The following is a 15,847-nucleotide window of genomic DNA, read 5'->3' as shown; positions in this document are numbered from 1 at the left end:
ATTGATTAAAGCGTTTAGCGAGAGGCGACAATGTCGTAATTATTAATTGGTGACGACGCCACACCGAGATTCCCGATCGCGATAGATGACGTTGAAATACGCCTGCTTAGGAAATTGGAGTCTAACAAATGACTGACGTGAAGAATCTGCGATACGTTTAATGAACGCGCGCCGCAACCGCGCGCGCGTGAGTGCAGGATGCGGTTGTGACAGCGCTTACTTTCGGCGGCTTTTGCGTGCGGCGGTCGAAGCCGCGTCCCCGTGCGTAAAAGTAACGCTGTCTTTCCTAAGCGTCGTTAAATTGGTACATCACCACTGGTCATTGTTAACTGTCCGCTATTATGCTGCATACCAGTAACATGTAATTCCCCCGCGTCGCCACATTACGACGCATTGTTACGGGAATATATGTTATCTTATACACGCGACGCGCGTGTTAGGTATTAGTGTCGCTTTGGCGAATATCTCTCTCAAACGATTAAATCGTTCGGCGTCATCCTAATGGTATTACCTACGTTTTAACATGTCGATCCGTCCCGCCTGGAATTCGCGAGGCTAACAACATAATCGCGACCGAGTCGCATCTCGACTCTCATCGTCGCTATCCGTTGTCGTGTAGGTTTCTTCCTGTTGTCCGGCACCGATGATACGCGAAGGATCGATCCGATGGAATGCCGCTGCAGAAATAATATCGACCATCGGGCCGACTAAAAGGAAAAAGGGGAGATAGGGAGGGAGACGCGGAATGATGCACGCGCGGCAGAGAGAGAGAGAGAGAGAGGAGACGCAGCAGCGAGAAAAAATTCTCTCGGGGGGAAAAAAGATGGAAGAAACGAGCGGAGAAGAAGCCGTCGAGTCATCGGGCAAACGAGCCGATATTTTCGCACCTCGCTCGACCGAACGGATGGACGGACGGTCAGGTAAGAAGAGGAGGAGAAGGAGGAGACGCGAGAGGCCGAGGAGGAGGCTGCAATGAATTTCGCGCTACCTGAAGACGAAGCGAAGGAGGAACGCGGAGGCGCGCGAGAGGAGATGACGCACGGTGGTAAAAAATAAAAGGACTACGACGACTACCGGGAGGGAGCTGTCCGTGGTGGAGGTGAAGGAGGAGGGAGAGTACGACGGGGGGATGCGAACGCGAAGGATAGCGAGAACGAGGAGAACGAAGGAGCCACGTCGGTCGTGGCGATGGAGACTGGGCCCCGATTTATTGGCGAGTTTAAAAGAACTCGGACCCTCGACATAACTCAGCATTCGCCTGATGTTGACTGAGTGGCCGACTCGCATCGCGCGAGGCCATAGGCGCGGATAGGCGCAACGTACCTGGCCTGTCAGCTTCGGTTATCGTCAGGCACCTCGTCTGCCAATCAAAGAGCATTCACCGGTACTAAGTGGCTCGGCTTAATTAAGCGCAGGAACGAGACATCGTAACGTTGCTGTACGTGCGAGCGAGACAAGTCGGCCGTTCGTTTTTTCCCTCGGGTCGTTGCGTCGTGAAAAATGTTTCCTTGCGGGACCAAGAACGCCGCTTGGGATGAGCAATGTACCGAAAAAGCATATCCGAAATGGTTCACTTTGAAAATTCCGAAATCTGCTAAACCTTGAACAAATTGTAGTCTATAATTTATCAAGTGACAAAGGAGATGTCCAAAAAGCTACGTGACTGTCCTTTCCTTAGCACCGTGAAAATTGCGAGTACAGAAATTTATCTTGGGTCAAGGCCTAACACATGGTACATAGTTTACGATTGATGTATGTCACTGTGATGTATGGCACTGACAGAATATTTTTTCAAATTTACCATGAAAATTATAATTTGTTATCGTCGGACAACGTGGCATTTTTACGAACTTTATGAGTTTTTGAAATTTTACCATACATTTTCCTAGTAACAACATGGCATTTCGAAGAACTTTAAGAGAGTTTTTTTTCTAATTTTACCATATATTTTACTGGTAATTATACTCTGTATACATTTACTAAAAAAACTCTCTTAAAGTTCTTCGAAATGCCACGTTGTCCCACGTTTGCACAACTTTCAGGATCAATTTTAAGAGAACATCCTCGGGTACACTCAAATTTCTAACAAATGTAGGAAGACGCGTCAGAAACGCTGGTCACAATGCACTTGAAAAAAATACATTTGCACGCGCCTACGCATCAACGCCGGCCAGAAGTCGAAAGCGATAAATCAGTATGATTCGCGCTTCTCGCGTGTACCGAGAGAATAACTGCCGCCTAATCCGGCGTGTCATTCGATCGTGCGGCGCAATAAAGTCGAATGACGAGCCAATAAAATATTTATGGAATCGTATGCAAGCACGGGAACGTGCGCTCACCCCTGTGTTTCCCCCCCGGTGGTTACACGATATTTACCCCACGACAATCTCCTCTCCCTCCCACCCCCGAGGGTCGCGCTCTCCCGCCGTTTTCGCAAATACGCGTATTGTGCGAGTAGAAGCGCAAGGAGAGACTCTCGGCCGAAATCCCCCCCCCCTCCTAACGCCGTCGCCCCATCGCCGAACATCGTGTCTCGATCGAGATCATTCCGGATCCTTTTTTTCAGGGGGGCGCACCTTGTTTCGTACAACGAGGCCCCTGGGACAGAGACAATTCCTGCGAGTGAGAGAGAAACATAGTCTCTCTCATTCTTCTACTAGATAGCCTATGTTTCTCTCTCACTCGCAGAAATTTGACGAACTCTCATGGCCAGTCTCTGGTTACAGGGGTCTCTACCCTGGGACAGGGCGAGAGTCGTCGACCAAAAACACCCCCTTGGCAAGCGAACCAATTTACACCGTTTAGCTATAACGTCGTACTTTCAATGCCTAAACCTCGCATTCGTTGTACCGCTCGTTAATATCTCAACTTTACGTTCCGGACACAAAGTGTCCGCGGCTCCTATAATTAATATAAATAAATGTCCCGCGTTTCAACGCGTTTGTGTACACTTTCATTACAGTTATTACAGCGAGATGTCAAATTAACGTGCTCCGCGCAATTGCATGCGCGAGCACAAACATTCGCGGATTAAATACTTCTATGGAAAGTTGATCGACACATCGAGGTGTCGCCCCTATTCATTTGCACGATCCACTCGCAAAAAGCCAGCGCGCGTATTGAAGAAGGTAGCTTAATCGAACGGTAGTCTCGATCGGCGTACGTTTTACATTCGAGAGTAGCGCGATCCCTAGATCCTCCGGTGCCATCCACGACAAGTAACCCTCGTATGGCAACGCAGCTGGAGCCCGAAATCCCTCTTTTTTGCACAGCTGCCCCGAAGGACTCATGCGCAGGAACGCAAAGCTACCCCGGCGAAGCACCCCACCGAGACGAATGTGGATACGCAGTTAGCCCGCTCTCTTTCTCTCTCCCTCCTCCGCTCTTCTCTCTCAACACGCTCGTACCGAACGTCGTAATCCTTTCTCGATCACGCGTTCGCGTCCGTCACAGGCCAAACATGCACCTCTTCGGGAAGCGCATTAAAATCTCATTGGCCGTCGAGTACAAGGGGATCTCGCAGAATTGCGCCCTTTCGTGACGTGAACCGCGCACACGGCAGTGACACTAATAAAAAATCAAAATATCATATTGCAAGCTCGGCGTGACGGTTTAATTAGCTAACAGCGGATTTTGGGTTATTTGTATCTCTTTTCTTTTGTGCGACCGTGCGGCAACTAAAGAAAGAAGGGTCCGCGCGAACGATCAGGGCACCGCTGATGGGGGGCTCGATAAGGGCAGACGAGGTGATGCCCAGAGGTATCCATTAGTGAGTTAACGTCTATTAACGTGTTAAAAGAGAGGCCTCGGTGTGACATCTGGATCCAACTTGTCGCTTCTCGACAAAGATATCGATCGCGCATCGAACTCATCTTTATAATGAGATCCAATGATACTGCATTGTACGTTTTCTTCCTCCTAGCACTCGTGCGTTATTTCGGGCGATCAGGAAAACAGTCATCGCGTGTCAAACTACTCTGGGGAAAAAAAGCAGACAGTCAGCAACCCATTTTAGGGCACACAATTAGCAATCGAATTATTTGGATTGTTCGCAAGTCTACTCCGGGAACAATTTCGACCGTTTCTTTTGTAGCTAAGCAACTTAACATTTCGGTTAGTGGCTCTTAAGTGAAAATTATCTTTGCGTCACTGAATGTCGACAGAACTAATTGAGAGAATTGATTAGTGATTGCTTAAAAATCTCGGATATAGATAGAATAGCTAAGTGCGATTTTTAGTTACGCGGGGCAAAATTCGCAAAGGATTAGAGTTGCGAACAATCCAGATAATTCGATTACTAATTGTGGGCGCCAAAATGAGTTGCCGACTGTCTTTCTTTTTTTCCCAGAGTAGATAAGAGAGCGAACCCTTAACCGAGCCGAGACGGATTTTTTGCGGGGCCTCGTTTCCCGGTTCAATTCCTATTTAGGGTAGTTTTAGGTAATGTCGCTCAAATTGGTCAGCACTGCTACAATGTGTCAGCGGAGGAAAGAAGGTGAATTTTTTGCAACAATCCCGTGCGCCGCGGGCAGTGTTTAAACGAGCACAAATAACCATAATGAGGTTGCCACGAAAATTCTGTTCAAAATTCAGAGCGAGCATTCCGTAAATGCGCGTGCATCCCGAAGACGAACGTTCTCAGAAGGATAAACTCTAATATATGCAAATCCCTAGTGCGGTCGAAATGCGAGAAAGTAGCCGAAACACGGCATTCGCGGAATCGATTCATAACTCGGTGACCATGGACAGGATGCACCGTTAATAGCTACGGCCCTTTATACAGGGTGTCCGAAAAATTATCATCCGTAACGAGGACACGTTCTAGAGCGAATTTCAAGTCCACGTTCTTAAAGAACAGAAATTATTTGTTACGCACCTTATCCCGAAAAGAATATAAACGACCGTCTTACAAAACGCCAAAAGAAACGCCCAACTTTTCATTTTCCTAAATTAGCAACGTTCCAGTGGAGCGCAGTTTTGTAAATTCTAGTTAAATTCGCGTGCCTCGTGCGCTAATGTCCAACGAAAGGAAACAAGTTTCTTTCGATTAGGAGAGAAGGAAGATGTGAAACGAGATATGCAAAAAAGCAGAAGGAACGCAGTCAATCGTTATCTGCCTGTTCTGCTTATCTAAGACAAATTTGCCGCTTGTAAGCCGCACCGAAGGGTCTGCTTTGACAAACTGGGGGTGTTTCTGAACGATCTAGACACGAGTGTACAACACACATGGACAACTTTTAGCCGTGTACACGGGAGATCTTTCTCTCCGCCCAGCGTCCGGTCGAAACGAGTCCCAGAGTCTTTTTCTCCGATTTTTCTCCCCTCTCCCTCTCTCTCTCTCGCGCGCGCGCGTATCCCTCTCTCCTGCTTCGATCGGCCCTCGTAAAACTTGGTCGACTTTTCCTGGCGGTCCGGCATTGACTTTTTCGTGGACGACGCGGAAAAGCACCATACTTCTGGACTCCAGGAAGCTCCGGATGGTTATTTATTTCGGTCGCCACCGAACGTCCAGCGTTATGTGGCGTTCCATTCACGGGGGAATTTACTGCCGATGATCGCTTCCGCATAGCGAGAGAGATACATACGTGCCGTTTCTTGCGGGGGCAGCTTACATTCCAAATATTAGCGCGCGGTAAAGCAAAAAAGAGAAGCGCCCTCGAGAATTTGACAAACGCACCGAGACGTTTCGTTTCGACGACTCCACGCTGAACGTTAGCAGGTACGAGCGTAGATTCGTACGTACGATATAATTCATGGCGCAATGAATATCATTTCCATGCGAAGGAAATAAATGTCTTGTTAAAAGGAAAAAGGGGGTTGTACGTTGTATCGTAAGGAAAATGAATGGCGCGATAACAAATGGATAATTAACGATTCTACCGCAAAGTGCACATTGAAAATCATACGAGATATATATCGCGATCATTAAGCGCGCGATGGGAGAATAATATGTATTAATTAGCGGACTTTAACGCTCTGATGCTTTCCCTAACAAAGGGAAAACGCGGCTAATGTAAGACGTTAATCAGATTTATGGCGCGGCCCCGAACGCCATAAATCTACGGAAATAGTCGGTGAACCGTATCGCCGAATCGCGCTGCCGACAGGAAGAATCCGATCGAGCATTACTCTTCGGCACTGCCGGGCAGGGCGAGAGACGGTCTCCCGGCGTAATTAATTATTAATTAGGATTACCGTCTCCACCCCGGGGCGGCCTCTCGACGACGACGTAACGACTTCCTTCGTGCCGTCGCCCCTAAGATAAACGGGCGACTGCACGAAGACTGCTAAGTAACTCGATGAATTTTCCGGCTGCGCCCCCGGGGCCGCTCGTGCGCCCTCCTCCCCCCCCCCCTACGCGCTGAGGGGGTGTAGCTTCTAATCATCCCTATCTCCTGGCCACACCCTCGCCTTCAATGACCGCGGAGTCGATCTTTTCTCCTTCCTTGCGTTCTACGGTCGAGTTCCCGCCACGCAACCCTTCGCTACGTTTTTTCCTCTCCCTTCGTTCTCTTTGTACGACGGGCTACGTTTCCTCGTCGCGCCTGGCCACAATTTTTCCTCGCTTTCGCCGCTAATACGACGCTAAATCGGCCTTAGGCCGTCGTGGATCGTGGCGAAAGGCGTTAACGGCTGGCCTTAACGAATCTTCGGATGTTCTCTCTGACGTGTATACGGCCGGAGACCTGCGTGCGGCACGCGAGCCCTCGGCGTGCACTACGATTTGAGAATTTATTCTCTAGGCGCTGTCATTATTTCCCCTTTCCTTCACGAATCCGCTGGTGTCAGTCGTCAACTAATTCCAAGTACATTTAACCCACTCGCTCACGGAACGCTCTCGACGACGGACGGACACGCGAGTTGACCGAACCTCCAACGGGAGGCGCATTATTCTTAAAGCAATTGATTTTCAAATCATCGCCGGGGGGGGGGGGGTCGTACTAGAAATTACTCGAAGATCGCGAACTCGTCACCGAAGTAGGAGCGAGCGACGCGCAGGTTTACTTTTCTCAAATCGAATTGCAATTTTGCCGCTAATTGCGGTATAAACAACCCGAGTGATTTATCACGCGAATCAATGATGGCTGACAAGATGCGCGACGCTTGAATTAATTGCCGGGGATTGTCTCGCGCGTTTGTGTGTTTGTGTCACGGAAATACATTCATCTTGCGCGGACGCACGTCGCACGCTCGAATCGTGACGAAGAAATCGACGGCGGGAAACGGGGAGGGCGCGAAAAGGGGGAAAGGCGGAAGTAAATCATGCAACCCCCGTGACGACGTCGGTGCGATGACAAACGAGCGCCGACGACGTCATCGCGCAAGAAGTGGAAGCGACATCTGATAACGACCTTAATCGCATTAAGGCACGTCCCTCCGCCGTACAATCCTCCGCCGCGCGTCGCGGCCGCGTCCCTAATGTTCTGAGAAAAACCCCCGCAATTGCAGATAAATCGCTCCTGGCCGAAGGTACCGAGTACACCGGAGGGAGGGGAGCGCGAGATATCAATATCTCTCCGCTGACAGCTTCCGCTTTATGCGGAGAAGCCTGACGATAATTACCGCCGCAAATTGAATTCGAAAGGTGTCCGGAACCGCGAGGTCGCGGAGGGAAAGTCAAGTGCACCGTCGAACATCGCCGAAAATCGGCGCCACTTCCGTTTGGAGAGCGCGAGGTGCGCTCTCACCCCCCCCTCCCCCACGCACAAAAAGCATTCGTCACGCGTCGCTCTCGAGGGTACGGGGCCATTCTCGACGACTTAAACACACTTGTGCCCCTCGGAAAGAATGAATTCAGCCCGCAGAGAAGGGTTAAGCACGCGGCGCTTTTCGCAGCGTCTCGCGTACGATGGCGCCCGCCGGATTACGCGCGCGGTCCGGAGGTGAGTTTGCCGAGAGCCCGCCATAAATTAGCGCAAAGGCGAGAGAATGGCGTTACGGGTGGGTGAGGCGGGAGAAAGGGAGGGCGTTGGAGAACGAGAGAGCGACGGGGCCCTTCGCGGTCCTACGCAGGTACGGCGACAACACGTGACGACAATATGCTGTGCACAAAATCATCCCAGAACGGCGGGAGCGAGAAAGAGAGAGAGAGAGGGGGGGGGGCAGGAAGTTCAACCCCCTCTGACGACAATGCGACATTTCATTATTAACCCTCCCGTTGCGCCACCGCCGTTGCGCTCGACCCCAAAGCGAGATTCAAATTAAACACGCAAATATTTGCGTATTTTATTCTCGGGGTTTTGTCGGCCGGCCGCGTTTTGTTACCTGCTCGCGCAGCGCGCGCCGAGTTTAATTCGTTTTGTTATAAATACATCAGCGGTCGCGGCAAATTACCTTTTACGAGTGCAGCAGGGGCGGAGGAGGGAAGAGAAAGAGAGAGAAAGAGAGAGTGAGAGAGAGAGAGGGGGGCGAGGGGGGAAAAAAAAGCTCGCGCGATGGAATAACGGCGGTGATAGATTTTTCAGCAAAATTGAGTGAATGGTGGCGAATTATACAAAAATTCGTGCCCATTGTTTCGGAAATGCGCCCGCTGTTTAACGCCGCACCGGTTAAAATAGTTAAAATCTCCGCGGGGATCGCTCGCGCGTCAACGTGCGACGTTAACTTCGTTTCGATAAAAAACCGTGTGTATTTTTGCTAGCCTCGCGATCGAAAATGGATACGCGACAAAATAGATGAAAAAAAAAGCGTATTAAAGGGAGAAATAATCCGTCGCTGTCGCGGGCGGAGCCGATGGAGGAAAAAAAATCGATTGTCACTCACCATGCTCGTACGGACTCGCTGTAGCAGCCGGTTTCCGGGTTCAACATTTTACGCTCGCTATCTGACCTGGAAGACAGAGAGCGTGGAAAACTCATTAATACCAGTCCCACTGTTCGCACAACGACAAAAAAATAATATACATATATATATATAATATCGCTAAAATACGCAATTAATTTTGTTAACGTTTCTAATTAACGACGCGACGCGCGTCGCTTCCGGCTATTTTGCATTTCGCGCAAATATCCTCTCGCAGAAGAAGCGGTTAACGAGCGCGACGACGACGACAACGACGACGACGATGAGAGGCTGTCGGCAGTCGGCGGGACGTATTTTCGCCCAACCTGTTAACAGTGACGTCAGTAAAGATAGACGAGCGACAACCGGCCATTATCGTCTCAGCGTAGTCGACACGCGGGATGAATAATATACGCGCGTAACGAACGCGCAGGGCGGCGTCGATGGTGACAAGGTGTAGACCCGTGTTGTGCGGAGCACGACGTATGTGTCGATACGTTTATTCGCAATACGCCTAGCGCGCGTGTAATAACGAAACGCACACGCGCGTACGCGCGCGCGCGCGCGCACACACGCCCGTACCTCGCCTCTCTCTTTCTATATATTATACCGTCGTGACTCCGCGGCATCGATACATTATCCGTTAGCGGATTTATTGGGCGCTCTTTTCGACGAGCTACCCCGCTTTCGCGTCGGCTTTATCGCGCTATCGCCGCGTCGCCGCCGACAGAAAACGTCGGATTTTTGCGCGCGGACGCAGCGCAATTGTTACCGGAAATGAAGTAACCCGGTTAAAGGCCGGGCGAGACGGTGAATATGAAATCTTGGTTTTACAGCCGTGCGCGGGGCCCTTCCGAGTTTTTGTCGTCGCGACGTAATATATGATTTAAGAACTTACCGCGCTATATCAAATGGACTAAACTGGGTACTTATCGCCGTAATCGCGTTATAGGCGCGCTTACGCAGCCTCTTGTCACGGTCAGAACGGCATAATAAGTCGCACAAAGGCGCTACCGGAATCCGCCACGCATATTACATCGCGCGGCCGTCGAATAATATCTCTAATGAAACGGAACGCTTATCCCGGAGTCACGGCTAATCCTTTGATTTCTTAATCGGAACATCGGGCGTGTGTTTGCGTGTTGTGACAGCGGGCATTATCGTGCAACCGATTACGCGCGACATCGTGGGCTATAGGTGAGAGCGGGGTGGGGTCGTGAGAACCCCATCTGCCCACAGAAAGGGTGGACGGGGACGAGGTAGGAGGCGCGCTTTCTCGTCGAGGGTGGAAATCACTGTCCGCAGGCATTAGGCATTCATGCGTGAGTCCTCGTCGCCGCGCAACCCCATACGCGCGCGCGCGCGCACCGCACGCACGTGCGCATGTGTGGGAATGTGAATTCACCGTGGTGAATACCACCGACGCTATAATTCGGCAGGGGTCGGTAGGAATGTGATTTTTGGTCGGCGCAATATGTCGCCGGGACAAGCGGATTCGCCCTCGGCGAATGGGCTGTTCGGTCCGGAGAGGAGCGTAGAGCCGGAAGGTGAGCCTGCGAGTACGGGCGGCCCGGAGAATCAAGCCGCGGGACAAAGAGTGAAATCGGTTTTTCTTTGTTGCGCCGCAAATGGGAGCGGTTTGTTTTTCACTTTCTACGTTTCTTTGAGGAGCCGCGGAGGACGGTGTTCTCGCCGTGAAAATCGCCGATGCGAAAAACCATGGGCTCCCTGGGTAGACGATCTCTCTCTCTCTCTCTCTCTCACACACACTCTCGGCGCGCACCCGAGCTGTCGTTCAGCGATATTATTAAATAACGATGCATTAATTGGACGGTGAATAACGTTGAGGCTGGGCGTCCCGCGCGTTACGCCGCGCGCTACGGAATGCGAAAAGGCGCTGAGCATTGTGATGCACTTGCATTCGCAGAAATTTGTAACGCAACGCGGAGACAACGCTCTCTCGTAATCCGAGAGAATTGCCGCGGTAGCTTGATACGAACATGAAATTTACACGACAATTGGATCGAGACGTTGCGAGATTTCGAGACGATCCGATTCGACGGGCGTCGATGCACGATTATTCATCATTAAATGGAAATTTTATAGCGCAAGCGGCCGCGTGCATTTGGCCGCGTTTTGCCGACTAATCCGCTCGCTTTCGCGAAAATGATATAAATACGCAGCGGCGTGACTTTTATTTTGATAATTCCATGCGAATCGGGAACTCTAATTAAAATCGTTTGATTGTAATCGGCGCGGAGCACCTCGTGTCCGCACGCAGAGATTGCCACGATGACAGATTGTGTCGAATGACGATCGCACATTCCTTTCTCAAGTAGAGCGTAACTTAGCGGCGAGCATTCGAATTAATAGACGCAGCTTTCGATCTATCTTTGGGCATGACCGCAGACTATGACTTATGCAAGCATTCGATTTCACCGAAAGTATAACGAAGATATTCGCAGCCGGCGTTAACTGTAGAAAAATTGATACGGCACGATAGTATATTATGTAATATCGTTATACCACACACATTAAATATTAACAGTTTATGTGTATATACACGTAAATGAACTTTTCTTTGCGGTGAATTTGGAATATTTCGCTGCACACAGTACCGGCCATAATTATGTCACTTTTCGATTTTTTGAGCATAACATGGTTTTTAAGTGCACGAATAAAAAATTCGAAAATCATGGTGTACTTTGTCAAATTTTATTACCCTTCGTGTGCAAAGTGCACCTGCTATCAGGTGCCTACTGTAAAATTTTGAGCACATTCGATGCACTTTGACGAAAGTTGCGCTCAGAAAACCTGACGATGATATAATTTTGACCGGTACTGTAGACACGGTGGAAAACATTTTGTATTTTTAACTAAATTTTTAACTCGGTCCTTTAAGATATAAATCAATTACAAGTGTAAACGCCATTTAGGACCTGCGCAGCTGGAGGTAGCTTTTTTAATCACTATGTGAATCCGTATACCGTATTTTTTTTCCATCCTGTCCTGCGTACCGTTGCGAACGGACAAACACAGGCTTTTCGTTAGGCGGAATCATTGTCGTCAGTGAATTCACGTGTTATAAAATCGCTGAACGATTTTTTCTAAATTATCTTAAATGCTATACTTAGCATTTAATACTATAACCCCTTTGCCCGTACTGACAATTAAAATTCTTATTATTACCTCAGCCAGGGTTCGAACCTGGGACCTCCCTCAATCCGTGACGGACGTCTTAGCCAACTCGAGCCACTGAGGCTGTGATAATATAATGCGCATTTTGTATTTTCGTTGCAATTTTCTCGTGTAGAAATTTTTCTGTTAAATTTTTAACATACTGTTATGTTAACGTAACATATCATAGTGACGTTAGTTTCACGTTTCGGAATTGAGTTAATATTCGCCGTTTTGACAAATGAAAAACGGTTCTGACCCGACGTTTCCTGGGAAAATGCGGCACTGTTTGATAAAAATAGATCTATAATGATTGAACTGTGTCAACTAGAAGTCAGATAATAATGTTCCAAGCATTAGGTCAACAGGCCGAAACGAGGTAAGGTCTTTGTAAAACCTTGAACAAACACTAGATGCACACAATAGATGGCCGAAAAAGGCAGGAAGCCCTCCAAAATTTAAGACACCGTAGCCGCTGTAGACAATTACAACCATTTATCACGCACGGAAAGAACAATGTAGCTGCTGTAGCTAAAACTTAGCAAAATAGGGACAGCTAATATTTTTAGTTGTGATAGCTCAATATTTTGCTACGACAGCAAACCGTTTGCTGTCGCACCTAATACAATAGGCACAGTAGCAAAATATTGAGCTATCACAACTAAAAATATTAGCTGTCCCTATTTTGCTAAGTTTTAGCTACAGCAGCTACATTGTTCTTTCCGTGCGATGTCCGAAACTGTCATTTCCTTAGTTGACGAGTTAAACTCCTTCTTTCCTTGTACGAATGTCATCAATCAAAGCTATGCTGAAAATGGATATTATTCTTGACCAAGAGAAATCCACCCCTGGAGACTTTTGCACACGTTACCAGCAAATGCGTGACAAGTGCGTGTGCCAGGATTAATTTTTCAATCTTCCGATTGTATTTTATTCTGGACGAGTGAGACAAATCGTGATAAAAAATTACTGTTGCTATTATTACGGGATTAATTTTGATGTTACACGACGGCAAGTGCGATCGTTTAACGTAGACTGCGATTCATCGCAGGATCGTATCATTGGAGATAAAGCTACGAGTCGATAACCGCCCGATTCGTACGGGCGATCTCTTTCGACGCAAGACCTGCCGTGCATTGCGCAAATAGCGTGTCCCCCGTGGCATAATCACTGTACTTAAGGGGAGTGGTTGTTCCACCCGTGACCGGGTTCCCATAACCCCGGCGTTATTAAATGCCAAAGCGAAATCACGTCGTTCACGTCGTGCCGTCCCACACGATCGGCCGCTTTTGGCAGGTGCTTCGTCCACGGATTTCCCATAAAAAGGGAACGCCGTGCGCGCGACTTTAATTATGCTCCACCTGCCCCCGTCGAAATTCCCATGCTGCCACGGTGGGGAAATCCGTGATTTCTCGTCGCCGTAACCGGCGCGGCGTTACGCATAAATCAGGGTGAACGAAATATTATTTAAATATTTATGACGATTGTAACTGTAATGGCATGCGTAAGCCCCTCGTTAACCCGTCGACAGAAGAGACGGTCCTGACAACTTTCGAGTACATATTGAATTTCGCCATGACATTATAATCGTACGTTAAATTCAATTTTGTATGACAGTTTGAAATAAAAAAAAAGAGACTGACAACGTCAGTCTCTTAGGCCCAGCTTCACGGTGGCTAGTTAGCTTAATTAGTTGTTAAATAGTGTTGCCAACCACTGATACAAAATTCGGTAAGCTATTTACAAGATTATATATATATATGTATACACGTATATATTGTTTGAGCTTATTTGCGAAAATGCAAGTGGTCAAAATGTAACCTTGTAAATAGCTTACCGAATTTTGTATGGTTGGTGTCACTACTTAACAACTGGTTAAGCTAACTAGCCACTGTGCAACTGGGCCTTAGTATATTTCAAAACCAGACGGGATAAGAATTACCCCTTCGGGCGTGAGCCTCGATATTAATTACAGTTCGCGAAACATTACTCCTTTCATCAGCTCGCAACGGCGTGTCACAACGAGGAGCTGTGTTAACGAAAATAACGGATCGTCGGGATCAGCGTGGCCACTTATGCACAAGTCTATCCGCGAAAAGTGCCACCGAGCACATTGCGAGCTGAATTTCGCGGAACGCGCCGTCGCCGAAATGAAATATCTGAGTTATCGCGCGCTCACATCGGGCTCGCGTCGAACAATAAAGGGGAAAGGAAGGAAAGACGGCGCGAAAACGCGCGAGTTATTCCGAACGCAGGGAAGACGGGGGTTGTAACCAGGCCGGGTCCGCGTCGCCGCGCGATGCCGGGCGTCGGTATCCGCTTAACAAATCGGCCTTTTAATCACGAGTGGCTAGCTGCCTCGAGTCATTTGGCCCTAATGGCAGCCTCTTGTTTAGGCGCACCGGTCGCAACGCGGTAGGTTGCCGAGCAATTTCGTTCGGGGCCGCGCCGATACGCCGACGTTTTGTTTAAACCATCCCGGCTCATTAGTCATCGTTCGCGGACGGCGCGAAGTAACCCTTTGACGTGCGATCCGCGAGGCTCGCCTTGGCCGACGCGAAGCTGAAACGGACGCTTTTGTGTCGCAATAAGCTCGCGTGCCTCAGAATTCGCCCGGAGAACGGGACCACCTTCATCCGGCAGATCGTTTGTAAAGCGATACGACTCGGGCATGAACGTTTAGATAAACGATGAAAGTATCGCGACGTATGCGTAAACTGTAGTGTCCTGTGAACGAATGAAATATCGAACGCTCGCATTTTCGAAGTCCCGGACGTTTCACACAGAAAACAAGAATGTTCTTCTTTGGAAAAATATGTTTAGCTTCAACGCGAAAATCCTGAAACGAGATTACGTTGCGTTAAAGGAAGGAAAACTTACTGCAACGAAGCAATTTTATATAATTCAATTAAGAGAAATATACACTGCGAAAAATGTCCGATTAAATATAATCGGATAATCCAATTACGTAATAACAAACGGATATATCCAGTAAAATTGTATCCGACGAAAAATACGATCGATCTTGCAATCAAATTTCATCGGTGACTGCATTTCATCGGATAAATTTCATCGGACGTATCCATAATTTAATCGGAAAGCATAATCGGAAAAGTTCACCATCGGAAACACTATATTTCGTTCTCTCTCGTTCGCATGTAATCAAGGGGGAGCGAAACAGCACGAAACAGAGTTCGTCCTTTTCTACGTGAACCTCTACCCCCCCCCCCCCATTGCTCAAATGAAGGCAAACGCTCGATCTAGATATATTACGTCTATGCATATTTCCAAATCGGCGGTTGTAACGATTGAAACGTCCTTAATGGAGTGTAAATCGGATTCCTGCGTTGTCTCGGAAACGTAGTGCTTACGTTGCCGGGAACAACGCGCGTTCCGACGAGCGCGGGACATCTAATAACAACATTGGTAAAGTCAACGAGCCGCTACGGTCTCATCAGCGGATGAAATCAGCGCGAGCCCGCGTAGGTTCCGCACCCTTCCGGTTCCGGTGTTCCGGTAGACTTGCTCTATCTCCCTCCCTCCCTCCCTCTCTCTCTCTCTCTCTCTCTCTCTCTCTCTCTCTCTCTCCCTCTCGCTCCTTCCCTCTCCCCCTCGTCGTCACGCGGTACCCCCGGTTTCCGGTATTCAGGTGGGATACACGCTCAGCCGAGCGTCGTGACGCCTCGAATCCATAGATCCATGGATCCTACCTTCTCTCCCGCATGCCCCGTTCGTGCTCTGCACTCGCTTTCGATGGCACTTCCGGTGCGACAACGCGAAGTTTATCGAGATCTTATCTCCGCACGAGTTAATTACAGTCAAAGGCGTTGAGTAGGAAGAGATGAGAGAGAGAGAGAGAGAGAGAGAGAGAGAGAGAGAGAGAGAGAGA

At 48.8% G+C, this 15,847-nt stretch overlaps 1 protein-coding gene across 5 annotated transcripts in view; it reads right to left on the bottom strand.

Moving 5' to 3' along the window:
- Positions 1–15,847, bottom strand: part of LOC105565051 (transcription factor Sox-2) — a 115,145-nt gene that overhangs the window by 42,896 nt on the left and 56,402 nt on the right. For 4 of the 5 annotated variants that reach the window (XR_001009170.1, XR_001009169.1, XM_012017890.1 and 1 more), the window contains exon 2: positions 8,764–8,829. The exons of the other annotated variant lie outside the window; for it this stretch is intronic. Coding sequence is in view for 2 of the 4 variants with exons in the window: in XM_012017890.1 (XP_011873280.1) it covers positions 8,764–8,829 (66 nt within the window). In the remaining 2 variants the exon portion in view is untranslated. The remainder of the gene's footprint in view (positions 1–8,763; positions 8,830–15,847) is intronic. 5 annotated transcript variants of the gene reach the window in all.

The sequence above is a fragment of the Vollenhovia emeryi genome, unplaced genomic scaffold (genome assembly GCF_000949405.1).
Source record: "Vollenhovia emeryi isolate VEMERY1.0 unplaced genomic scaffold, V.emery_V1.0 DF939155.1, whole genome shotgun sequence".
In the NCBI taxonomy this organism is placed as follows: Eukaryota; Metazoa; Arthropoda; class Insecta; order Hymenoptera; family Formicidae; genus Vollenhovia; species Vollenhovia emeryi.
This window is presented reverse-complemented; position numbering and strand designations above follow the sequence as displayed.